At 43.7% G+C, this 27,642-nt stretch overlaps 1 protein-coding gene across 1 annotated transcript; it reads left to right on the top strand.

Annotated features, from left to right (window-relative positions):
- The first annotated feature begins 1,894 nt into the window (after positions 1–1,894).
- On the top strand, positions 1,895–27,426 carry LOC128302432 (ras-GEF domain-containing family member 1B-like). Its single transcript, XM_053039254.1, has 10 exons — positions 1,895–2,059; positions 6,613–6,717; positions 12,617–12,739; positions 12,921–13,117; positions 13,298–13,421; positions 13,493–13,783; positions 13,906–14,049; positions 18,176–18,480; positions 18,764–18,927; positions 26,327–27,426. The coding sequence occupies exons 1-10, from the start codon at positions 1,895–1,897 to the stop codon at positions 26,395–26,397; spliced, it is 1,689 nt and encodes a 562-aa protein (XP_052895214.1). The 3' UTR covers positions 26,398–27,426.
- Positions 27,427–27,642: the final 216 nt, after the last annotated feature.

Genomic DNA, 27,642 nt, shown 5'->3' on the forward strand with positions numbered 1-27,642 from the left:
ACATCACAAATCCATAAACTTCAAAACAAGACCCTTCACCTTTACTGAATCAAAAGCAGTAACATTTCTAAAAATATTCATACAGCATACAGCATTACTCCGCCGTAAATCCTAATTTAGCCCACCCGGTACAAGATCATATGATCAGTCGACACAGCAAACACACACACAGCAAAAATAACGAAACGAATTTTAAATCACAATTTCTGAAAAAATAACTTTCACCTTTTACGGTTGTGCTGCAGAAGAAAATGGCGAGCCATTTTGGTAGCGTGATCCACCAAACTTTACTCGAATCCTTCCAAAGCTCTCCCGAACCGTGTCACAAACTTGTCCTCCAGCTCATTGGGGATTTAATGTTAAATTGGACTTCGTCCACGGTTGCCAGCCGTCTCGGAAGGGGTGGGAGGAGGCGATACTGGGCGTTTTGTTTGCACAGTACACAACGAAGTAAAGAACGAAAAGCAAGTACAAAAAAACGCACACACAATTCAAAGGACGCTCTAAAAATAAAACCGAACCATCATCATCCGTTTCCCACCGCCAGTCGGGGTCCGGGGTCTTGGAATGTTCTCCAACACGGTCTCCAAACCGGCCGTTCTGGTCCGTTACGGAAATGTAAATAAACTTGAGAAGAACACTTTTTAGAGGATTTCTTTGATGGTGGATGGTGCTGGCCGGGACAGCTGCTCGGCGAAAAGGCTATCAGAACAATACGAATTCCACTTACATTAAAGCATTGCTGCAAGTGCTATGAAGTATTTTTCTTTTCACCCAGAGAGTACATTCTGCTGGAAATGCGAAATAGTTCTTATTTTCTTGCGTTTCACGCTTAAACCAATCGAGAACAACCACAGCTGCGAAAGGGTAGGAATTAAATTTTCCAAACCCCGAACAAAAAGGATAATTAATTAGGATGCCTGATTGGAGGTCGCGGAAATTGCCTACATTAATTCGTATTATTTTGATTTTCTTCCCTTCAATACAGAAAATCAAATGATTGCGACAAAATTGTATGATAAAAGAAGGGCAAAAACGTGTCACGCTCAGTAATTTCATATAACTAGCTGTGAGATTTATGTCCTCAAGAAATCCAGAGTTTCAGTTAAATATTCAACCTTTCTTTAAAGTTTATCTATTTTTTTTGTTCACTTCTATTTAAATTGCCAAGCTACCAAGCTGGTATATGAAACAAATTTTACGATTAAAGTACTCACAAGATCTATAACACTAACCGTCTATAGTATGCAGAATGTGATTGTAAGTAGCTCATAACCCTCCCAAAAATAAAAACCCTCATTCCCTTCCCAATCCGTCGCAAACCTTCACCGTCAAATCTCTTAATCTTCCAATTTCATCCAGGCACTTTCATTTCACTTTAGCGCCCCAGGCCACATACCAGACGACTAAAACTAGCTTTTCTCTTGTTTTCCCACCCCCTCTCACAGCCTATCCGTTGCAGATACGCAGAATGGACTCCCGTCAAATGGTTGCTGCATGCGTACCTGAGGCGGTTTAGCAACGTTCTCCACCACTGTCCGATGCAAAGCGAAACTTTTCTGAGACAGCACCACCAGCGGCAGGAAGCATCCATGTTTAGTAGTGTTCCGATTTTACCGTCCCGGTCTACAGTACGCCACAGCCATCCACGTACCATGGCTTGCGCACAGAGGACGCACGGCATGGGACAGCCGAGCGAAGTTTAGCGGAAAAGAACGGAAACCAGGACGACGCCCGATTTGTACGCACCGAAGTGCCTCGAGGGTTAAGGATCGTCCAAACTGTTTCCGCCGCACGACTCCGGGGGGCACTCCACACAAACACACACACATAGAGGCGCACGCACACACTCACCTCTACCGCACGCCCATAAATGTGCGGACAAACGTGACGTATGGCTATGTACTACTATGCTAGCAAGCTATCAGCAGTCGCATGCGGTACTCGCTGCCGGCAAGGATTAGCACGCCGCCAGCGGACCAATCGCACCAACCGGCCGGGCCAGGGCGGCAAGAAGGACGACGATGAAGACTCCGACGATAATAGCAAAGATAAAAAGGTAATTGCGATCTCGCGCACAAGATACGCGGTAGCTTGCCCGCGCCGTTGGGCCAAAGGGACTGATTCGGAAGGGTGGTCCACACCGCCGGAACCGTGCTCACGTCCTCAAGCAGGACATGCGGGATGCTCGATGATCGTGTTATGCCGGTGGAGGTCATGTGAATATGTAACAAATCTAGCAGCCCAGCGCCCGTCGAGCGGCAGGTGTATAAAAAAGCTGAAGATAGTACGTACGTACGACCAGCCGTGTTTGAAGTATGCAAAAACGGGCCCTTACCCGCTGCCCGCGAGGGTAACTCGTTCACGCTGAGGCATTTGCAATCGGCCCTCCCCGGGCTAGTGCCGGCGCACCGTGTCAAGAGGGATGAAAGGTTTATCTTTTCTTTTTTTTCGTGCAGGTGTACGGCCACAGTCAACTAACGCCCGGGAGTCTCGTTTGCATTCAACGGATGCCTGAACGTAATAACGGCATGATAAGAAACGAGCATCTCGGTGATTACTGCGTGTACCGCACCGAAAGCCTTGCGCAGGTGTGTCTCTCGGCTGGGCTGGGTGAAAATGTCACCACGCTAACGGTACCACTAATCAGTTCAGTTCACTGGCGTTTGTTAGTTTGAAGGCTCGTTGAAAGTGCTGCTGCCTCGCCTGTGTTTTGTTGCATCGGGTCACAGCACAACACAAATCCCCCCTTTTGGATGACATACATGGGGTTCGGTTGCAGGTGTGTTTTGTGCGGATAAAAGTACCGTCCGCCTAATCACATGAAATGCCACCTAGGCAAGCAGTAAACCCGGTCGCAACAACAACATCAAGTCAACGCAAGTCCTTCCAAGAAGGCCCAAGACACAGAATGTGATGAAATTGAAAACGAAATCAATGTTCTCAAAGTTGGCACAACTATTTGGATGTTGCCTTTTGGCGTGAAATTGAAACTCGAAATACTTTTACAAATGCTATTATGTTGATCACTTTAACGAGTTTAAGATTGAAGAATCATCACTGAGGTAAATGTCCTAACAGACCATCCGGCATAGATTCTGAGGCTTGACGAGTTGTTAGTCCGAAGGCGCTTCGGTGAATCGGGCAGTTCCCGGGGTGTGGTACCTCCTGCATACAAGCAATAAGTTGGTTCTCCTTGAAGATTCTCTCCTCTAACAATCCAAAAAGAAAGAAGATTGTAGTGCCAAAAAAGTGATGAATTTTTAATATTGACTAGACTAGGCGTAATGTCGATCACCTTACTGTAAAGTGGGTTGTTGTAGTTGAACAATTTGCATAGAATAATAAAATATAGACCTAGTTCAAATTAGCTTCATAGCATCTCCTCATACATACGAACGCCAGGATGCAAGGATAACTACAATTATTCGATGCTATTCAAGGTTCATTCGCTGAATGAAGAGATTTGCTGAGTGCCACCTACCAAACTACACGTAAGCCCTGTTTGCGTCAAGAATTTTCGCTAATGGTGATGTCTTCATTTCTAACTTTTCTTTGCTAATCAGCAAATTGGAGTGTGCTTAAACATTAATGACTTAGCAATCTGTCCAAACCGTAAGCTGAATTCGTTTGGATAACAAAGTTTATCTTGAAAGAGAAATCTGTTAGAGGCTAGAATCAACCCACATACCGTAACACCTACATTAACACCTTAACATTTCGCATATAAATTAATTAATACTCTAACTAGTTCGGCAAACATTGCGAATAACCTGATTGCATGATTAGGTTGTTAAACTATTTCTTAGTTAATCTAAGCCTGTTTCATAAAAGCTGATTGATTTTTACCTTTCTTTCGTTAAGTGAAGTTGTTTTTTTAGGCTATCATTCAATCATTGAATAGTTTATTGACAAAACATATTGATAAATAGCGCATTGGATCAAAGTAGACATCAACCACGAGCTCCCAGTACGATAAGCATCCTGCCTATTCCAATCACAAACATAATATATCATGAATAATCATGACCAATGCCCTCAGTGGAATTACCATCCTCTTCTACGAACGTTGCATTTTGGAATTCCAGTCGCGTGTGTTGTAAACAAAAAACCACCGCCACAAATATGCATTACTGGGAAAAACATTCCGCTGAACTCAGCTTCAGGGAAGTGGTGTTACCTGCACGCAGAAATATTACTTTTCCCCATCATGGCATGCTACGCAATTCGCAAAAGTGACATTGCGCTTCAATAACTCCCCCTCCCCCCAAAAAAAATGCTTCCCTTCGCCACATTCGAAACACATTTTCCTACGAGACGGTAGCGCATGTAATTAAATTCCCACATCAGCTTCACCCATGGCCACGCGACGCCTTCCGTGCGCATCGTTCGCCACCAGGCAAAGGGTTGTTTTTTTCACGAAATTAGTCGTGATTGGGCTGCACAATCGTACAGCCGGTTCATTGCTGGGCGAAGAGAAAAGCACACCCTTTGCTGAACCGAGAAAAGGAAACGAATGCAAACAGGCATATCCACTGTATTCCTACCGGCGGGATCCTGCCGTGAATACGTAAATAACTTTCCAATGATGAATCATGGATGCTTGGCTTTATCCTTATGTTCGTGATTTTTTATTACTGTATCCACTCGTTTGCACTGGCAGTATCACCGACTCCGCATTCCTAAGTAAGCAATCAGGCTGGGTTTCATGCATTCATGAAATGAACTTTTTGCAAAACAAAAATGGCTGTTCGATTCGATTTATTGCCAAACAGGACTAGAATACGCTTCGCCGGACCCATCTACAATCTAATGCAGCAGCGTGATGGCAGCAGCAACTGTGTAAATCTCGTGGAAAGAATGGAAAATGACTCCCCTATCCGGCTAGGCATAGGCGGAAAACTGTGTACATACGTTTACGTCACCGGCACTATTTCATATTTTGTCCACAATTCGCTACGCCACATTAGGGTACATGACGCACTGTGCTCGTTTGTTAAAACAGTTTGCCCATACGGTCGCTTTAATCATGCCCTGTACGTTAACTTTGTGGCGTGGAATAGAGATTATTTTGGGGTACAACCCGGCAGCACAGTCGATGCAATCGAGTACTGCACCACACACAAACACAAATGGCTATGAGGTACGGACTAATTTATTCAAATGATACTACCGATGCCGTATAGATTTTTGGTTTTAAATAATGCCCATGAATATTGTATAGGATGATTCCGTTATTAGCATGGATTATGCATAGGTGGGCCACCGTGCGCCCCGGTAGCAATTTGTACGTTTTTAATGAAGCGAATGAATAAGATATCTCGCTAGCAGATATGTGTTGGGGCTCGTATTAGTTTGAAACGAAAGCTTCATTGCTAAACATTACAGGATAGGGTTGGTTAGAGTGATATCGTTATTAGCCTGGGAACGGAACAGATCCTCTGTTCCATTCCTCGTATATAATAATGTGCCCTAGGAAAGGTATACGGTTCAGGCTTAAAAGGGGATTTTCCACCTTAACTTCTCTGGTACCTTCGAATGTTGCTCGCAAAAACTAGGCTTTTTTGGGAACTAAATGGAAATGGTTTGGTGTTTACAGCAGGAAAAGCTTGAACGATTCTGGACGATATAACGATATTCTACACGATGCACGATTTTCTACATATTTTGCTCTTCCACTGTGGCTTCCATGTGACTAGAATTGTATACCTTGGTTGCGACGTATCCCTTCGTTTTTTGGGGACATAATCCACTCATAATTAGAACTCAGATCGAGTGTAAAAAGATAATAAATAATATTATATAGACGGCTCTAATCGGCATTATTCATTTAATTACTAATTTGGCTGAGCGACGCTGCTTCCTTTCTTATTTTGGCACTCGCAACTTCAGAAGGTCTTATCCTTCCATTTATTCATCGAATTTCTTCATATTATTTACCCGTTCTGCGTACGGGACTGCAATCATGATTGGATTTGGCATCGGATTTGTTATTCACCGCTACCCCTAATACCAAGAAACCGCCCCAATACAAACTACCCTTAATTACTTTCTTCTTAGCTACTTCTTACTTCGCTACATCAGTCAACACTTAAACATTTAAACTCATAAATTACATTCCAAGATATCATATAAATTCAATTAAGATTTATACAAACTATCCAAAGTATCATAAAATAAATATCAATAAAGCATTATTAAATTTACGAATTCAAGAAATCGGAAAAAGCCCATTGCATCGATCCAACATCTCCATCAGTTTATTATTCAACAATTGTCCATAAAAGGGCCCAAACGCTACGACCTTCTATTTACTGCCTTTAAAACCGTTCTCATGATTCAAAGTGCTGGTAAAGAAATTTGATTCAAATTATTTGCCATTCCTCCCCTAAAACGGCACTTCAAGCGCTCATCCCCCCAGCCCAAAAAACACCTCCAGACGTATTGCTCCAAGCTTCCGAACCAGCAACATTTCACAATGTTTATAAATTTCCCACTAAATGTTACTTTACCCGCTTTCCGGGAATCTCCAATTAGCCGTATTCGAAATAATGCTTTGGGTTTTTTTTTTTACTTTGTGTGTTTGATTCTTCCACGGTTTTCTCTCCGCAGGCACTGTCGAACTTCTTCTGCGAAAGCACCAACGATACTATTGTGATATCAGTGAAGTCGTCCGAGCAACCGGAAGTGTGCTGCGAAAGTACGCCAACCCTTGCGGTAAGTTTTGGGTGCGAAAGCTCACCATCGTCAAACATTTAAAGCTGTCAAAGAATGAGAGAGAAAGAAAACACAACTTTCCCAACCATCCGTGGTCCTCCCCCAGGGGACGTGATACGCTTGTGGAGCAGAATCCAAATTTTAATCATGATCAGGATTCCTTCACTCCAAACAACAATCAACAATCACCCCGAAGGGGGCAACGCAACCCGGCCCCGGGGCTGGAAGCCGTAAATAAGCGTCGAATGAACATCACTCTCTCGCTGGTCTGCGCCACCGGAAATGTACGAGAATTGAAAAACTGCTCGTGAAATCGAAATGTTGTGTAGCGATTAACTGTGAGCCAAAGTCCTATCCAAATGGGGGGGGTGTGCTTGACAGGTGTAACACGAAGCGATATGTTACTGGTGGCGCAGTCACTCACCGCAGCAGATAGGTTTCCAAGAAGCGGATCAGATGAGTCAGTCGAATATTAAGTGTGTGGGTGTATTTGTTCGATTTTCATAAGCATTTGCTTGTCATGTTTATGAAGTATTCTTTTTCTATAAATTTCGCCGAATGCTATAAAAGAACAACGAAGAATAATATTATATTTCTTCCGGGTTTAATTACATATAAACCCCCGTTTATCATAAGCAAATAAATTCTTAACGCATAAATCACGTACCGTGATGTTAAATTAATAAGATTCAACATAATCCTCATCGTTAATCCATAACCATACCTGCATTAGCACTAAAACCACTCTGAAACATTCCTAAAATGTTTTGGATCAATCAAACCAACAAACCCCACCGAGCGGCAGGAACCCATAATCCCTCCCCATTGGCTTTTGGCCGCAGCAAAACAGACTCTCGTCCATCCAGCACCCAAATTGATTAAATATTCTACTAATTCTCAACTTTCGCGCTGCTGAATCTTTAACTTTCTGCCACGGTCTTTAATACCTTGCGCAAACAGATCTCTCTACCGGGCCGCTCCAGCATCCAGCCCCAGCAAACACGAATTTGCTCTATTTCGGCCATATTTTCCATCCGAATTTCGAAAGAACTAAGCCATATCAAAAGCAAATCCGAGTATGAAACTTTTCCCATTAAGGCTCATTCGGCATAATACTGTTCCATCAGCCGCAGGTCGGCAAAATTTCATCCACCGTGCTCCGCCGGGCTCCGGGAGGGGGGATACCTCTTTGCGGTCCCGGTTTGCTTTCCGGTCTCGGGGAAACTACGATAAAATATCAGCATTATCACTCATCTGAAGTTAATACCACCGAAAAAAAAACCCCACCCGAAACACACCACGTAGCATAGTGTGGCCGTCACCGTCGGTTCACACTTCCACGAATCGGTCGGTTCCCGTACGAAATGGATTCACCGTTAAGGGTGAGAAGAAAATAGGATTTTCCCAATTAATATCTGCTATTTCGGTATTCTATTTTGCTACGCACGGACGGAAACCAATATCATGTTTCGATATTGTGTAAGCATTCCCGGCACTTCCCATTGTACTCTGGTGGTAGTCGGTAGACTACCAGCGCAGTTCTTCCGGACTTCTCGATCCCCCAAAATCCAATTTCACCAAGTTGTCAGCAGTTTCTGTCGCTGGCCCACCGTCTTGCACCGCAAAGGGGACCGTACCGTCCGGTTCGATACAGTTTGGTTCACTTCGTGCCCTTACCGTCCCGTGGGGCCAACGATTTCAGCCCTCCGGTCAAACTCTTCTCCGGAACTCCCGGAGTAAAGGAGTGCCGCTAGGAATGTTGCCCCAAAGGCAGATTCTTAAGATTTATTTGACACAGAACGAAAACTGCTCCTGCTGCTTTCCACCAACCGGGCAGGCAAGGCGAGAGCTTTTGTTCGCTTTCGCCTCCCGCAAGGCGAAACTGGGCCATGAATAAGGTATGCACAGTTTGCTTACATGCTCCACCCGGTACATTCCAATATGTCTTTAGCTTTTTGACGGCCGACAACCTCATGACACATTCATTACACACGCCTGTTTAACACACACAAAACCCGAGGCGCAACCGTCGGGGATGGGGTGAACTTTTTGTTTCTAGTTCTAAATCTTCGGCAGGAAAAGTTGTGCTACCACTCGCAAATGAAACATCGCATCGCGTTTCGGGATGGGAAAAGGTGTGCGTTACACGAAAGGAGCTTACAAATACGATTACACTGCGGTTTGCGAACGGTTCCAGCATTACATTCATATTTCATATGCCCGCATCCGACGGAAAATTCTTCACCATACAAGCGACGTACCGTATTTCGGATCATTTCCGAGGAACATATTACACCCTCCCCCGGGGCATTCCGCTAGGGGCGGCCAAAAAAGTAAAGACGTCGATGACAGACGCGTCCGTTCTTTGCAAGTCATAGATTTTCGATCTCTAAATACATATTTATTATAGTGCATGCCAACGCAAAACAAAAAAAAACACGAAGGAAACAAACACGGACACGGGCTCGGTAGATCGTTCGCAGCAACAAAATCACACTCCAGTCGCTCTTGAACTTCAAATCAAATCCATGATTGATGACACGCGAGTGAACCGTTCTGCTACAACAGAGAGCTCCAAAGAGCTGCTTCCGTCGATCTTTCCTGTTTAGTTTCTCGTGTCCGCTACGTACCAAACGACATGACCGATGATGACTCTGTCATTTACTGGACCTTTTTAAACGACACCGAGCACAGTGGTGTAAAACGTGGTCATAATTAAATGAAACACTGAAAAGATCTTCCCTTTCTTCCATTTTTAAATGATTATATTCCTGGATGCATTTAGTTTGTGAATAAAATAATAGCGTTATTGTAATTTTAATTAGTCGAATGAAAAGATGTCGACAAACTGTATGTCAGTTTCATAACAAAATGCATGAATCTGTACTCTTTAATCGTATTTGTTCAAAGTTTAGCCTAAGTTTTTGATTCTTGTGAGCTCCATCTGTAGTTCCAAAATATTCTACCAGATATATTCAAATATTTACATTTGACAAAGATGTGATACTTAAGCTATTAACTATTAGAAGCGATGTTTTGAGAGGATAGCAAACTAATAAAAAAACTAATTTAGAAATAAATTTATAAAATTGGAACATTTTCTTGTCTACCGACTAAATGAAAAATGGAAAATTGAAGAATCCTGTCATAAAATTGATTATTATGTCGAACCTTTAATTACGCGATTAAAACAATTACAGATGGTTAGTATAGGAATATCGAAACCTTAAATATTCATTTGCAATTATCTTTTGTGAGGAGCAATACGGCCTGGCCGTTCCAGAGTAAATAAATAAAAAATCTTTTGTGAGGCAACAAAAATTATTTTATTGAATTCCAATAAATTTAATCTGCTATCCTTTGAATTGAAATCAAACTTATTGACATTTGACAAGATAAGAGCAAAACCGTTAGTGATTTTCAATTCGCTGATTAACACTGATAGTTGACAAAGAACTTTGCAATTTAATTATTACAAACAAATTTGCTTTGCCACACGCGCAAAATGATGGGGAGGGGGGAGGGAGGTGTAATAAATACGTTTTGCCGACCATAAAACACACTTCCGTTGATTAAACGTCGGGACCACAATTCGTTCGAGTTTTCCCCATGGTTTCCCATAAGCGTATCGCCACAGGCTCATTGGCCCGTTCGCGAACTCCCCCCCCCTCCGCAAGAGTGTTTTGCGGATGCGGACACCATTTTCCCACGCTTTCTCGGAAAACGCATTATGCCAGACCGCCATCGTGCGCGATGACCGAAGCATAAAGAGTATCGATACATTTACAGTCGGCACCGTTCGGCACGGGCCGCCGAACGAACGAACGAGCGCTTATAGCTGTCAGGAAATCAATTTCATCGACGTAATTCCCAGCGTCCCAGGGTTCCGAACCCAGCAGGAGTTCCCCGTTTGTTGGGAGAGAAATTTTTCCTCACCACTACGCTCGAGCAAACCGTCCAAGCGGACCTGATTAAAATTGAAATGGATTCCACGTCGGGCACGGACCGTTCCGAAAGGACACACCCGATTGTCTCTGAGCGTCTCACACCGTTGATGGATTTTATTTCCATCTCCATTAGCGCGCACCGATCGCATCCCTTCGGGACGTTATGCGGTCGTCCCGGGTACCTTGGTGATGTAATTAAATTTTTCATTCTCCACACAGAGCGACAGATCGATCCATCCGATGCTTCACGCACACACAAGGGCGCCACAATCAATGCCGCATGATCCCATTTTCACCGGCACTTAAATTAGAAAGATGAGACGGCAAAGGACAAACAGGCGAAACCGGCAGCAAAACAAAAAACCCCTTCGAAAAGGGACAAACATCCCCGGGTGGCTCTGGTCGTGTTCAGGGGCAACAGTTATGATCCATCTGTAGCCCATCCAAAATAGCCATCCAGCAAGCGATCGACGGTTGAAGGGGCCTTTTTGGATGGTTATTTGTTCACGGTTAATGTAGTAGAAACGGGTTCAACGTATCGTGTGGGTTTGCTTTCGAATGCTTTTGCATACAGTTTCATTGGATTTTTTTCCCCTTTCCTTAGTACGTGTCCGAGTATTGGGCTTACTCTAGCGTAAACTGTAACCAACGGAAACTTTGCATCCGTTTTGCAACCATCACCGCCGGACGTGGAAATAATGGGTGGCGTCGTAATATCTGTTGAATCCGAACCACACCGTTATGCGGGTAATAAATAACATAATTTTACACTCCCGAGTCGGAGAAACTCTCGGCCAATCATTCGGGGGTTGAAGCAACGGGGCCCGCATATTCGAATGAGCTGTGAAACGAAGGAAAGGACACACGCAAAACTTTCTTTATTTCCATTCTATTTTCAAGCCATTTTGGTGGTAATTTAAAAGGTCTTTCGGATCTATAAATATGCCTTAAGAGTTTGAAGCTCACTTTTACGCCATCCGGTGGTTTTAAATTAAAACTTAATTTAAATTTGCTTCTCCGGAATCAGAATCGAATTAAAAATTCTTTTATTGTTCTACGCACCGACAATGGGAGATCTCATCAAAGCGGAATAATCTAAACCCACGGCAACAGTGTCTTTAATGACCATTAATGTACGGTACGGCAGTGCCTTAAAGCAAGCAGCATTTTGTGAAGTGTTTTCATCTCCTCTAGTTCGTGCGTATAACGAAACGAAGCCATTTATAGCGCTGCAACACCCTCGAGTATCCGCACGTAATGAGTACAACAGTACAACCAAACCGGCATTAGAACAATGTTAGGACTGACGCAATGAAAAGCAAAATGGAATTAGGTCAAGTAAGGTTCATTAATGAGCATATCAACAAAGTCGGGAAAACCGTTTAAACGTATGGGTAATGAAGCCAACAATCAAACCAATCGCGAGAGCTTTAGCTGAAACGCATTAAACAGGAAGTTTATTGAAAGCCACTTTCAACCACATAAAAATGTAAGCTTCTTGATCTGTAAATTATATCCCATCGGGCTAAGTGTTCGAGTATTTTAACGAGGTACAATAAGAATCCTATGATGATTCGATTTTGACTTTACGCTTTTACCCTTAGTAAATGTGATTTGCGCCGGTGGATGAAGGTTTGTTTTTCGTTCCATTCGGCTGTCTACTACAGCTTTTTTTATTTCCTTCTTATCCGTTTCTTTAAATGATCCGTGAAATAATTAGAGCAACAAATCGACGGAACGATTTCTTTCTGGCCAAAGAAGAGAGAAAAAACCAAGCAATCCCCCTGATTAAACCATTCTCAATGCTCAATACACCACACTCATTCAAACTGTTCGCTTCATAATGGTGCTTACTATGCTTTCTTATTGTACGCCTTCCCGAACTCCCGAACGATAAACAACCTGCTCCCCCCCCATCGGTTTGTGCCACGTGAATCACCACGTGAAAGCAGCAGCACACGCTAGGCAGTCTCGGTACGGGCGGCATTATGTACGGTAACGGAACCATTGTTTCCGGTCCGCTGGAATCGCTAATAGATTTACTGATGCCTGGCAATGTGGAAGAATTCGATCAGGTAAGCAGCACCTCCGGTTGTCCCTTCTAGGCCGTCCACGACGGCCCCCACCGAGACACAGCAGGAATGCATTGCTCGTGCAGTAGACGTTCTGCGTCATCCTTTGTCGGGTGGAAATCTAATTGTGCGTCATTTGCATTCCGTTCCCACTCATTCCCATCCTCCCGTGCGTCAACTGCAGGACTACGTGTTTTCCTTCCTGCTGTCGGCCAGATTTTTCATCCGCTCGTACGAGCTGCTCGGGAAGCTGCTGGAATCGATACCGGAACCGGAACCGCTCGAGCGCATCGTGCCCCTGCTCGGCGTCTGGACGCGCATGTTCCCGTACGACTTCCGCGACGAGCGCATGATGAATCACGTCAAACATATCGTAGCTAGGTACGTCCAGCCGGACCAGCTGAGTTCCGTTGGTTCGGTGATTGATAATGGCCATCGCTCACCGAATTAACTATCGGAAATTTTCACGTTTTCCTTTTTTTCTGTTGGTTCTTTCTCTGTTTTTTTTCATGCCACGGATTTTCCTAATTAACCTATCGCTGCTTTCGGCCGCTTCGACAGATGTGCGGACACCAAGCTCGCGAACGTGGTGCCCCAACTACTGTGTGCCTTGCTGGCTCGACTTACCGAGCTGGAAAACCACGAGGAAGAGCTCAGAAGCTATCAATCAACCGTAGACAATAAGGTAGGTCCGTATCCGTTCGGTTTGCGCATCGTGTGTCGCTCACATTCCGCTGGTTCCGTGCACTCCCGCAGACTGAATCGATCAGCTGGCCGACGGCAACGCAGCTAGCCCAGCTACTGTGCCGCATCGAGCGAAACCTCGCCAAGCACGTAGGTCCGGAGGAGTTTGTCCAGTGCAGTGCCAACCTGCTGAAGGATCCCAACCGGGAGGACTTTACGCCGAAACCGGCATCGACGGGCCTGTCCGGCGGATCCGGCGCCGGTCACGGAACATCACTCGATGGCAAGAAAACCTGCAACCTGGAAAGCTACCTGGAATGGTCCGCCCGATTGCGGTTGCTGGTGGCGAACGAGATACTGAAGGTACGTTCTTTAGCTTTAGTGTCCGTGTGTGTGGCATTTTCATATTTACACACCCGGTAATGCATACCGATCGCGAGGCAATTTTGATTATCAACTCTTCCTTCCTTTTTTCCGCGAAACAGTGTCGAAACATTCTGGATCGCAACAAACAGTTCGAGCTGTGGAGCGGTGCCGCCCAATATTGTCTGCTCGTTGGCAACTACAACAGCGCCACGGCCATTCTGGAATCGTTTGATCTGCCACCCGTCGCCCGGCTGCAAGTCACGGTAAGCGCATTAACAATATTCCAGCTAAGAGATGTGCCATTTTGCGCGAGCGGGTGGTTCCATCGTTCCGCTGCGGTTTGTTGGCAAATGCAATGCAACGGAATGCGTTCTTCAATGAAATGCTAGTGTGCATCGTTGCGATTGGCTTCAAAACTTTAGCCTTTGGATGGAACGAATGATACGATCATGCTTACGGAAGATGCATAAATACGTTTCTGGTCATTAAAACTTTCGGGTATTACATTTAAGAAGTTTAAACCATTTTAAATGCCGCAAATAGTATTTGGCAGTTATTTTCAAAACTATATTTTCAACTCGTACAATATGCCAAAATATGTTTTATACTATTCCAGGAAAGAATTTAAGGCCATTTCAAGTTGATCTAGAATTTTTTGAAGGACTTTAAAAATACATAACGTGAGAAGGATACCACAACGATCTCATCTCACATTCCACTTCAATGAGATCAGAATTTAGAAATGACTTCAACAACATTGAACATCATTGAACAACATTGAAGAAATGAACTCAAAGTCCCTTTAAGCATTGCATTAACTAAACAGGTGGGAAATAGCATTATGATGATGATAAGTGCCATCCCCTATTCCAACATATGGCTAAGAAGGTTGGAATTACCTTTGGGACATTATTCAAGAACAATTCTTTTCCTCGTAAAGTGACATTATATCAAAGAGAGCATATAAGGAGGCCAACAACTCTCACATTGCTAGTGTCACATTAATACACAATTGCCAAAACGGGTTCGTGTTCAGTTTCAGTTTCGTTTATTTTCTAGCGCCCCTTTTGGAACAGTCTGGGACTGAAGACCCGTTTCCCTGTGCATCTGATACGAAGGAAGGATTTCTATTTCATCTTCTGAGATACTTCTGAGTTCTTTTGCTTCATCATCACCGTCAAGTTCTGTCAAGCCATCGTGTTCCACTGACAAAGTCGAGGTCGCTTATGGGTTCTGTTCACCTTTAGCTGGAATAAGCTCTCTCGTTGATAGAAACTTTTAGAACTTTTGAATATGCAAATTGTATCAAATTTATTTAAATTATTGATTTGTTTGCTTCAAGCGATGGGTTATTGGAAAAATATTGACCATCCTGTTAGGAAACGTATCTACACCACTTCTACAATTATCATTTGAGCGGAAGTTTTATAAATCTAAAATCCAATTTTCCCTATCAAAAAAAACCCAACGTTTCTTCCAACTCTGAGGACAATTCTTTGCTAGCTCACAGCAAATCATAAGCCACTAGCGTTACAATAAAATTTTTCCTACAAACGAACGCATAATCCCTGTCAAGCGCATTAATGAAGCCGCCACCAAGCATCGGGCGGAACTGTAATCCAATCAAGCCCGGAACGGAAACCACTCGATTCCGTTCCGGGTGCTAAGGCCGGCCACTCGATCGAAATCACTCGAAACAGATTATGCTTGCCGCAAAAACCGCGTACGAATGGAGTCATAAAAATTAATTAAACGAAAAACGCACCGGCCTGGAAATGTGACCATGGCGTGTGGAGGCGGGGTAGAAAAATCACTTTCCAACCCATAGCCCGAGGGAATGGTTGGTGCTATAATTTACAATCAATTGTAAAAGGCACTGCAAGGATTCTGCGAAAATTTGCGCAAACCTCCGGGATCAAGTGAAGCAATGCGCACCGATCCATTTTGCCTGTGTGCTTTTTTTTTTGTTTTGTTTGCATTCCCTGCAATCCTTTCTCAGAAGGCAACGAAGATAGTACGAACGGAAGTTTGTAAAAGTGCACTTGAGCCGAAAGTATTCTGATCTGGTTCGGTGCCTTCCGTTCACGTCCATTGCATGTGCAGAGTGGTAGTGCATGCAGTGCATTGTTTTATCGTTTTTCTCTTTCTCAAATGTTGACTCACCACCAGTATCGACTGCTGGGAGACATATATTCCGTACGCAAGGTACGCTCTACCGGATATTGGAAAGGTTTACCACACCATTTCAGGAAGACGTAGCGAAGTGAGCACACAAAAAAACAACAGCTCCCAGCAAAACCCCAACAGTGGAGGCATTTGAAACAAAGGCGAAACAAACAAACAAAAAATAAATCAACAAGATTACATCCCACTGCGAACCGATTGCGGTGCAATCGCGTACGATCGGAAACAAGCTTTCCGGGCCAGCCTCGAAAAACCAATCAACAAATAAAAAAGCACCCATATCCGCACACAAACGCGCAATATATTCCAACAGCAGCAGCCCGACTGCAGCGTATGCTGATCTATTGGTTTGGCAGCTGCAGCCCTAGCTGCTTTCATGCGGACATCAAAGCAAAGTGCGGACGATGCCACGACAAGGACGGGGAGGCTCTGGAGAAGGCAAAGGAAATCCAATAATGCTAAAACAACTCTATTTTATAGTGCGAAACTTTGTATGGGTGTGTGTTTGTGTCGGAACGGGCATACGGTTCGTTCTAGCAATTGTCCAATGGCGTTTAGTGCATTTTTTATGACAATTACGATGCAATCAGTGCTGCCATGCAACGTGAGCTTACACCGAACAACACTGCATCCTGATCTGATGCATAACTCCGTCGATACTGGCGTTCGATAACATTACTTTCCATTCTATTAATTGAAAGTAATCGAAATGTAATTCAATCGAGTTAGGCTCCTTTTTTGCATCCCAAAAGATGTTTTTTTAATACAGGAACAACATTGCAATGTGAAGTAAAATTGAATTAGAATGTAGTTTACATTCCATTGTATGCTGCCCAACAGGTCTGTTTATTGAAATACTTTCAGGGAAAAAGGAAACAATTGAAATCAACGCTGGTTTTCTTACTGATATTGATGATTGACGATATGATCCACACGTTGGCTTTAAATTCGTAAGGATTGGTCAATAGAATAAGTATTGTATTGGTCATTAGGACAAAGCCAGGCCACACACGTCTGTAGGAACTCGCCTTAGTTGGGAAGTATTAATGGATCTTCCATCCAGATTCATACGTTTTCGACAAAAGGCCAAACTAGGAATACTTTAACTTGATTGCATTTGGTTAAAGGTCTATTAAGTACGACACCCACAAACAAATAAAATTAAGATCAAGAGAAGATGATGAAAATCGATCATTTAACTTTTAAAAAAAACATTATCAAGTCTTCTATCGAGAGTGGCATTATTGGTGGGACAAATTACACGATCCAAAGTCGAACAATCAGAAACGTGTTTAATAAAGTCCTGGAAGTCACGCAATAATAATGAAGTTCGTTTACCCTTACCCAGAAAGGTTTTTACTAATTATTATATTATTATTTTGTTCATTTTGCCATCACTAAAAGACTAACTCAATTCCAACAAATAGATTATTGGAATCGTATTTTTGTTTACATTGTACGAAATGCGCCATGTTAGTCCTTTTGGCTATTTTGACTGAACGGGACATCAAAAGTTTGCTTACGTTTTCACACATCACTAGGTTTTATCCATTTTTTGTTTGCCTACTATGCTGGATGCAGTTTTTGATGTTTTTAAGGCATTTTTTTCCTAAAATAACCTTTTCCATCAGCTTTCATTACAGTGAAACGTGATGAATATAGCATCCAACCCATTTTCCAGGATCCATTTAAAATCACTATCAATATGGCTGAAGGAAGATGAATAGAAAAAAAAACCCCTTAAGCCCCCGCAAGTAAAAACAAAACTCCCACCAACGCTGCGTTACACGTCAAGGGTGACACTTAAAAAGTCCACCACAGCAAGCGGCGTCCCGGTGTTGAAAAGCTCTCACACTACCAACCACTATCAAACTGCTGTTGGAATCACGACATGATAGGGGAAAAACTGTTCGAAACGCAGAAGGCTCTCGATAAACCCCACCCTGTTTCCTCGAATGTTCCCATCGTCAGCAGCATTGGCTGACAAGTTTCAATTAACCGGGACAAATTAGTTTCATTTTCTCCCATCAACGCCACGCCCTGATCGACCCCGTTCGGTGGATGCCAAATGGCAAAGCTGACGTCACCCGCTCGTCGTTCGTCTTAATGCACCGTTTTTCGCTTTTATTTCTCTGCTCCTACTTATTTTCTTTTTTGTTGTCTTTGCATTGTTTCACTCGCCTGCTGCTTGTGTGTGCCGGACAGTGGAGCAAATTGTCTTCGACAACGAGCCAACAGCTCGACTGTATGCAGCGGCACGCCGAAGGTTGCGGCAGCCTCTGGAGCAAACAGACGGAACAGCATGGGAATGGTGGCACCGATGGACGCCGTTCCGCGCTGCAATCGACGCTTACCGATGGATCTTCCAAACCATCGACATTGAGTAGCTCGGCATCGGTCGCGACCGGAAGCGGGGTGACCAGATCGACGTCCAACGAATGGGTCGTGATTCCGGTTTTTGTCGACATCATCAAGCTTGCGCTCAAGGCGAGAGAGGACTGTTGCGTAAGGTGAGCCCACACACACACACTCAACCAACACACCTGCAAATGTTCCGGCTTTCCCAACGGAATTCTGCAGAACTCTTCATTTGAACGGTTTGACACACAACTAGCCCAACGAATGTCAGCTAGTGTATGAAATTACTCACATTTATGGTCCGTCATCATGGGATCGCCTGGAACTGTTTACCAGTGTACTATTTATCTTACCTCGTTTGTTCTCTTTCCATCTCGCTTTCTCCTTTCAATAACCTCATCTCCCTGCCTGTGCTCGAACATTGGACGGCTGTAGGCTGCCGAATGGTCACATAAACATGACAGCATTCGATCGATTGGCAGCCATCGTCGGTGCTTTTACCAAGCACATGATCCAGGTCAATCAAACGCTACCGGACGTCGGACAGTACGCGACACTCTGCCAGTTCATGCAAAGTTGTAAGCTGCTCAACGAAACAGGTAAGCATCTGTGTGTATTTGTTCGCCGTTTGTGCTCTCTGTTTGTTCTACGGTCATCCTTCCAGCAGTGTGTTTGGCTTTTGATCGACCTGTTCGGTGGAAACCGGTGCAAAATGAAACATGAAGCAGTACCGGATGTTTTTCATTTCGCTCGTCGTCCGTATGGGTCCGTTGCTATTTTTGTAAATTAATACCCGTGACCGTCCCTAATGTCAGAAAATGTCAGCTCAACTACATCAGAGACCAATTGATCGATGGAGCACAATTTGAATGTTTTTTCGTTTACTTCGTTTTGCACACACTCAGCTTCATTTTCATGTAATTGAACGTTGATGGCTTCCGGTTGCATCGGTAACGTGTCGCATGTGGTTATAAATGGAGCGATTGCAGAATAACACGCCTGTGACATTATAATATTGAACGGCCGGTTGATCACACTACTGTCGGGTTGGCGATCAATCAAATTTAATTCAATCAACGGGCTGCATCGCTTTCCATTTGTTCATGTTTGCTTAAATGTTCACGTTGCATAACCAAGTTACTTAAATGATGCAAGTTGACATTGCTTCCACGTTGAGTCTCCCACCAGGCGTCTCCATCAAGGTTTATAATTCAGTTTTTTTTAAATGCTTTTTTTTGTAAGTGATTTAAATTAACCCCATTGAAGAGCAATATTTGATAATTATTTTCCATTTCAATCAAACAGTTTTAAAATTATTCACAACTTAACGTAATATTGCAGCTCCAAATGTTTCGGATATGGAGAAACACCATGCGTCTCCATCAGTAAAAAATAATAGCTGAAAAAAAAGTTTTTTGCTCATTTAATAAATTATTTCATATATGCAAGCAAAACTACGCGCGGAAGAGTTTTTTATTCCTAATTTTATTATCATTTCATCTTTTTTCTTGCAATTGATAGTTTAATTTTTGTAGAAAGGCACCAACATGAACAAATGAATAGACCTGATTTGTAAAATAACATGCATTAAACAATAGTTTAACGCTACTTCGCTACTTCGCTAGTCTACGCTAATTTTGTTTCAATTGCAAACAAATGTGGTATTGATTGACAGTAGAGCCGAGCGAAAAATTAAATATATCCCCCCCTGATTCATTCATTCAAATTACCAGGCGCCTCCACTAAAAATCGAAATCACAAATTAAAACGTGCAGACACTCTTTGGTTATGAAGTATTCGGATTTAGTGTCAAATTCACGTTTAAAAATTGTACCTTTTGAAACTAATTTGCTCGACAATCACAGCGCGTGAATTGAATTGCCTAGTCAAAATTTACAATTTATGAACCCTGGCGTATGTTCATAAATCAACCCTTTCATCTCCTAAATAACTGCTATTTAATCGGTTGTTTGATCTTCAAACACTTAAGCGCCGCTTCAGCACACACTCACACACATACAGGAAAAAGCAGCAAAAACCGCGCCAACAAACAAGCTATCGTTTTAGCTGTCAGTGCTGATTGCGTTCATCCCTAAACGTACCGCGACCGACAGGAGCATATTTTATGAGCAGATACAAACAAAAAAAGGCACACAATCCTGAAACGTTTTCCCCCCCAAAAAAAAGGATATTTGCTGGCCGTTGGGAAATGGGTACAACAAAGCAAAAATATAAATCACCACTCATACACACTCACATCCTCATAACACCTTTCTTCTCCATCGGATCTACTGCCAACCACCCGGAAAAGCGACCATTTAGTGCGCATACAAATTGAATGTGACCACACACACACACACAGTCGCACAGTGTGTTTCTTCTTAATCTGGTGATGCAGCTTAAAAATCGAAGCTTAATACGCAAGCACGCAAGCCGCTTAGAGCGTAGCAAACATGCGAAGTCAAACAGAAAAAAAGAGTCTCACCAAACATGAACCTCGCTCGGCAAAGAAACGAAACGGCAGAAAACTTCCCGTATTGCAACGACAAATAATCGCCATCCGTGCGGGGTGGTTTTCGATCTCGCCTGTCGTTACCAACGTGGATTCCGCTTCCGAAACACATATTTTATCAATTCATATGCATTTATCGATGATGTTTTGTGCCGTCCGTGCACGAACCGACCGAGGCGAGTGGTTCGTGTCCAGCGTCGAAACGGTGGTTTCGCCGCCGTTTGCGCTTGTTTGTATATCGTCGCGAGCAAAGGTTCGGACGAAAATTGGCATGTACAGGCCGCAACCGCAAAAGCAAACCACCACCCCGAGAGAGCAGTGTGCATTTTATTTATTTTTTCTTGTCCAAAACAGCCAATGTGGTTTCCACCCCTTTTTTCACAAGCATATGCTTTTTGCTTCACTGCCGTTCCAAATGTGAATCCACTCGCATTTATTTCTGCTGTAAAAAGGTCCAATAAAAAAAAAGTGCCGTCCCTCAGCACAAAGCGACCGAGAGTATGGCAATCGCTACCCGTGGGGTTGGGACAAAAATTCGTTTAGATTCAACATCAACCCCATAAACCGGAACCGGTGTGTTTCCTTCGCGTGGTGAGATGGGAAAGTGTTGACGAAAAAAAAAACAAAACACCTCCCCCCTTAGCCAATACCATAACGAAAAGACACGAAACTGGGCAACGATAAAAGATACTGCCAGTCGAGCAACACCAGCAGCAACACACAAAAAAAGCACTACTCCAAACCAACTGGGCCCACATCCGGCGCATATTTACCTAAGCTCATGAATAAGTCCACCTTACCCACGGGGACAGTTGAACGTTCGGAACGATCGCCACTAGCGGGGTGCGGGGATTTTCTCGTTCAACGCGCGCGCCAAAATCGTAAAAATGCGCAAGAAAATATCGCCCCTCAGCCTCTATACGTGCGCTGGTCGCGCTAGGTTCCTTGCAGCTGCAACGGGACGTGTCATGAGCCGAAAACCGTCCACCACCGTGCAGTGTTTAACGTGAGGGAATTTAACACCTTGCACACATTCACACCTCAACCCGAGTCGCGGGGACGCGGGACGTTGATCCGGCCAACTCTGAAACAGGCACACCGCACCACCTGCATATCGTGTGCATATGCATTTTTCAGCAGCAACAGCAAACGGTGGCAGCTTAGCAACATCCCGCTGGGAATGCCAACCGTGGCGAGTAATGGTGTCACTGCTGGACACAGTGGCCAGTCGCTACCTAAAAGCCGATACCATCGCTTAGAAACAAGGACACCATTCGGAAACCGTCGTGGGGCCTCGTCGCGGTCCTCCCAGTTTCGAATTTTGAAGATGTGCACCACACATATCGACAAAACAAAGCCGATCCGATCGCTTACTGGTTCTGGTTCTGGTTGTGCCCGGAAAGCATATCACTTCCGCTGCCGTTCAGTGCTGCTTTTGCGAAAGCGCACGCCTACCCTAGCGCTGGTCGGGATGAAATTTGATCCCGTCCACCCGGAACCGGAATTGGATTTTAATTCCCTTTCCATTGTTAAATATTTGCAATACCCGACGGCTTTGGTTCATGTTACACTGGGTTGGAGGGAGGAATGGTATTTGTTTTTTTCATTATGGAACCCCCGTATTCGTAGCCGACGCGATGCGGTTCGGACGACTGTGTAACAAACTAACTTTGCTAACGCTGAAAAAAAATCTTTTAGTGCAAATTGGAAATCGTTTGGTTTGGAATTTAATTCAATTGAAGCGGTATGTTATCTAACTGACGGATTTCGAGTTATAGAACTTAAAAAGTAATCTATTTTGACAAATATAGTAAATAATTGATTGCATCATGAAGTTTGCCACATACTGGACTATGTTTTTGATAGCAGCAGACCTGGAAGAGACAGATTAGATTAGACATTAGACCTCTTGATTCGTGGTGTGATAAGCAGTGAGCATTTGCAAGACATCAGATAGTTTTACTACCCAATTTGGTGGTCTCTAATAAATTCGAGATGGGTGAAAGTCTTATTTTTCCGGAGTAGTATTGATAAAACTCCGGAAATCTTCAAATCCAACAGAGATCAACTTCAACCTCGAACTTCACAGACCAGAGAGGGTATTGGATATATTTTTAGTCCAATTTCTCTATTCACACTTCACCATTGTTCGGAAGCTTACAGAGATCGCGAAGCAAATGAATCAGAATTAAGGAATATTTCCATTGCTATGTCTGATTCAAAGTAAAACAGATTTACTTAGGTTTTACTGCAAATACCCTAAAGTAATCGGAGTAGTTAAGAGTAGTCTTTAGTAATAAGAGCAGTAAAGAGTGGCTCAGTGAAATCGGAGAAGTCTGGAACCATCCGGAGTGGGTTCGTTGGAGTTGGAGTCGTAAAACGACTAAGTAACGTAGTCTGGAACACTCTTAAGCATTCAGAACCATCCAGAACAGTCCGGAACATTCCGGTGTGGATTCATTGGAGTTAATTTCAAGCGAATTCCTAAATCGACTAACAATTTGCTATCACTAATGCATTTGAAGTTGTAACATTCGCCTGAGTTATTGCCTAATTGATATGTGTTTAACCTTCCTGAAGCTATCTACAATAAACTGTAATATAATAAGACACTCGTTGACACAACCTTAACTTTTACAAAGTATTTAATTCATAAGCCATCGAGACCTCGATTATCATCACAACAAATGGCATTGACACTTTAAGATTCACTTACTGATACTATTCCACTTCCACGCCCCACAACAAAGAAACTGCCTTGGATTATGGGCACCATAAAGCAAAACTATACAATACCATCGACGGAAGCTGCTCATCCTCGGTCACAAAACTTTCGCCGAAGGAGGTTCCAATGAATTTTCTCGACCTTCCACCATCTTCCGCCTAGCTGGCGTTCGCGAGACAAAGTTTCACTCACTGGAATTCCAATAAAAAACTTCACAAAAACGACAAAATAAGACCGTAAACGTGTTATCACCGTGTTCGTCGTTCGCGGCACACTTTGGCGGCGGTCTGAGCAGCTGAGCAGCGAGCTTTTGTTGAAAGAGTACACATTCTCAGCCCGTTGCTCGTACCGTGCCACCAGAGGGATAAGTAACATTCCATGCAAAATAGTTAATAACATCCATCAGCGGGCTACAAGGCGGGGTTCAAATATTTCTTTGAACTGCATTGATCCGGTCGGGGAGCTTTGAATGTTCACTTTCTTTCCCTCGCGTTCGAGCGAACCGTCACATATGCATACTATAACGCTTTTTATATAAAAAATAGCATCTTAAATAGATTATAATTTATAACCCGCTTCAACAGCCATAAAACTCCAACCCAATTGCATCGGATCTGATTAGCAGTAAAGAGTCATAAAAATAAACACAATAGCCCACTCCGTCCCAACTCCATTTGAATGCGGTCCATCATCACGTCTGCAGGCAAAACCCCCAAAACGGGTGGGCTCACGGGTGGGAAAATTTGCAAACTAAAAATGGCGAACAAATTTGGCCGGCAGACAATATGCATCATCCATCCTTCAACTGCTTTCGCCTGTTCCCATTTATTTTTCAGCAAATCGAGTTAAATTAGACCCGCGCAAACTTGAAAAAAGCTGCTGCTCCGAGTGAAATTAAAAAAGAAGCAAAGGATACACCCCGAAACTAGAATAATCAACGAAAATAGACAGCAAATTGCAAGCAAAACAAAACATAATGTTGATGGAATGCATAGCAACAAGGGGAAGAAACAAATACAAAACAGAAAGAGATAAAAACATAAAAGAGTGATAAAGGAGAAATAAAATAAACTAACAACGTGTCCCGTTTCGGCAAAACCGAATTAAATTACCACCGCCGAAACGTAAGCAGTGCCCACGCAAAGCTTCCAACACCAGGCCATTTTTTTTGTGTTGCTGCTTGAAAGATGATCCTCATTCCAGGAAACCTTTTTTTAAGTGTGTGCTTTCCATGTGTTAAAGTGTGTTTGTGGTGTTCCACCAGGCCACTAACTGGACGTTCCGACTTTAAGAGATCCTTCAAACAGCTTTCATGAGCTGTCGGCAAGGAACAGCTGTTAGTGAATCCATAACTTTATGCCAGAGTTTGGAAGAAAGGAAAAAAAAAAACAGCGCTATCCTCCATTCAATTGCATACGGTGGTTTTGCTGCATCCAACCACCAAACCGGCACCATCTATTCATCTCGTTCAATGGCGCTTTACCGAACCAACCTAACGAAACTAATCAAAGTTGGTATTATCGCAACTTTGATCCCACGCTATGGATCGTTCGTCGAACGAACAAAAAATACCCCCCCTACCCCGGGCCGATGAAAGCCCGACGATCACCGTCGTCAACCGCATGGTCAACGTGATTGCTCGGACTTCTGATTATCTGATAAATGGACTTTTCCTTCTGGTGACCGACCACTGATACACTAACACACTTTCTAGTTTTTTTTTGCTAGCTCAACTTTACATTCCTATATTGTCACAGTTATCTACGCTCAATCTTCAGGGAAACTGCGCAAAACGATACCGCAAAAACCTCGATGGACAGTTGGGAAAACTATCAATCTTTCCATCTACCTTCCACCAGCCTGTCAAGACACTACCACCTTGATATGGAGTCAGGTTCTGCCGTGAAGTTCCGTTGCGATGGTAGATGCAATTTTCGCTCGCTTCTTTGCACGCTTCACAGGACGAAGTATCATACTTTTGTTTTTCTGCAATATCAGATCGTTTGTGTGTGTGTGCTTTTCCTCTCCCAACGGGTGTGAAACCCCAACCTTAAAACACCAACAAGCGCTGGGAAAGCTTTTTCTCTACCACAAGCTTAATTTAATTTAACGTTAACCAGAGATAGCAAAGAAAGATGAGCAAAGATGGAAAAAAAACAAACCCACTCAACAAAGAAGTGCTTCGGATGGTAAAAGTCCTGCAGCTCGCAATGGCGTTTGGCAGCGAGCAAAGAAATGCGAAGAAGAAAGAGCAAACTGCAATCCTTCCCGAAAGAATGATCAGTCTTTGAAGCGAATGGACGCCACCGTCCGGGGTCCTTACTGTTTTCGGGATAGAGAATGTTCGCAGCCCGGAGTGATGATGCTGGAACAGTTAATAAAAATGCCATTCCAAGACACCGAACGAAACGGTATAATAATGGCCGATGACGTCGGTCGTCCACCGGTGCTCACCCGGTGGAATAACTTCCGGGATGAACTGTGGACGACCAAGTGACTTGGCGGGCGGCAACATTGCAAACCCCACACTGGTCACTTGCAAAACGACCGTACACTGTTTGGCATTCGTAACCCCTTGAAAGTGCACCGGCACAGTGGTGGCTTCTCCTTTCTCCGGTTATCTTTACGAGATTTGAATGGCTCCGGTTCGTCGTGAAGCATCAGGGCCCCTCAATGGTCATCGCTGCCAAGGACGTAGAAAAGAAAATTACACTTTTCTTCGCTTTATTAATAATATTTCCGGTCTCTTCTCTTCTCACAGAGCTGATGCTGGCATCGTTCGAATGCGAAGCACCGACGCCGGCCGAGAAGGAATTGTACGACGTTGCATAGCATTTGCTGCAACTTCTGCTGCCGCCACTTCTGCTCATCTTCCAGTACCGGATGGGCTACGTTCCACCGACCAACCGGGAAGCGGGAAAGTGTTCCGGGCCAGGCTGGGGCTGGATGTTAGTGGACCGCTACAGTGAATACGATTGTGTGCCAGCAAACACCAGGAACATGCCGTTTCTCAGCAAGTGGATTTCGATATTCGATTGCGCATCGGGAACGGAAATCGAGTGCATCAACTGATGCGCAAATTGCATCGAACACTCACGTCCCCACAAACGGGGTTGGTCCGACGGTCCCACTGTATCATACGTCAGCTAGGTTTATTAGTTAGTGTTTCCTTTTCACACACACACACACACCGTACGGTCCGGGGGCAGTCCCGTGGGGGCCAAACAATGGAGGGAATAAAATTTTATTTCCAATTACCCATAAAACAAAATCTTCATCCATGGGTGAAGAATGAACGCTCCGGGGCAGATGTATGGAAGTGAAAGCAAAAAAAAACCGTCGGACACACACGTAGTACAGTAGCAGTATGTAGGAATAGGGAGACACAAAAAAAAATGTGTGTAAATTGCGAGAAGAAAAAAAAAACGGGAAGTGATAAACGGATGAGCGGATATTTCCAAGTCAGTGAAACGGATGATTGTCTTCGGGGAAAGGGAGTATGAGTATCCGACAACGTTCCCGATCGAAAGCTTACAGGAACAGCAGCAGCAACACGACTCGAGCACCGTTGCGCTTTACTCGCAGGTTTTGCCTTTTTTTTCTGTATCATCATCACACAAGTTGATTGTAGTCCAGCTCGATGGACCAGGTACTCCGTTTTTATCATTTCTATCTTACTGCCGTTTCGATTTATATCGCGTTATCGCGTGGTGATGGTTGATGCTAAAGGTGCCCTACCGAAGTAGGGAAACATTCGTTTCAGAAGAAAGGTTCCACATTTGTAACCAGAGACTGGGGAGGATCGAAAAAACGATCGCCCCTCTAACGATGTCAACGATGAAAGTAGAAAGAGAAATGGCAAATGATTAAAGAAAATTTATCGTTTTATCGAAAACACCCGCAAAGTCCACAAATCGTTTTAATTGATCTGAGCAAAGCCACGCGCTCGCACATTATCCGTAATTATGTGCACCGGATTTGTGCCGTGTTGGATAATAATCTCACACACCGTAAGGAACCGAACCGGGTAAGTTTAATGTAGTGTGTAATGTATTGCAATTTACCAGTACATTTAAA

This window comes from Anopheles moucheti, chromosome 3, assembly GCF_943734755.1.
Source record: "Anopheles moucheti chromosome 3, idAnoMoucSN_F20_07, whole genome shotgun sequence".
Classification (NCBI taxonomy): domain Eukaryota; kingdom Metazoa; phylum Arthropoda; class Insecta; order Diptera; family Culicidae; genus Anopheles; species Anopheles moucheti.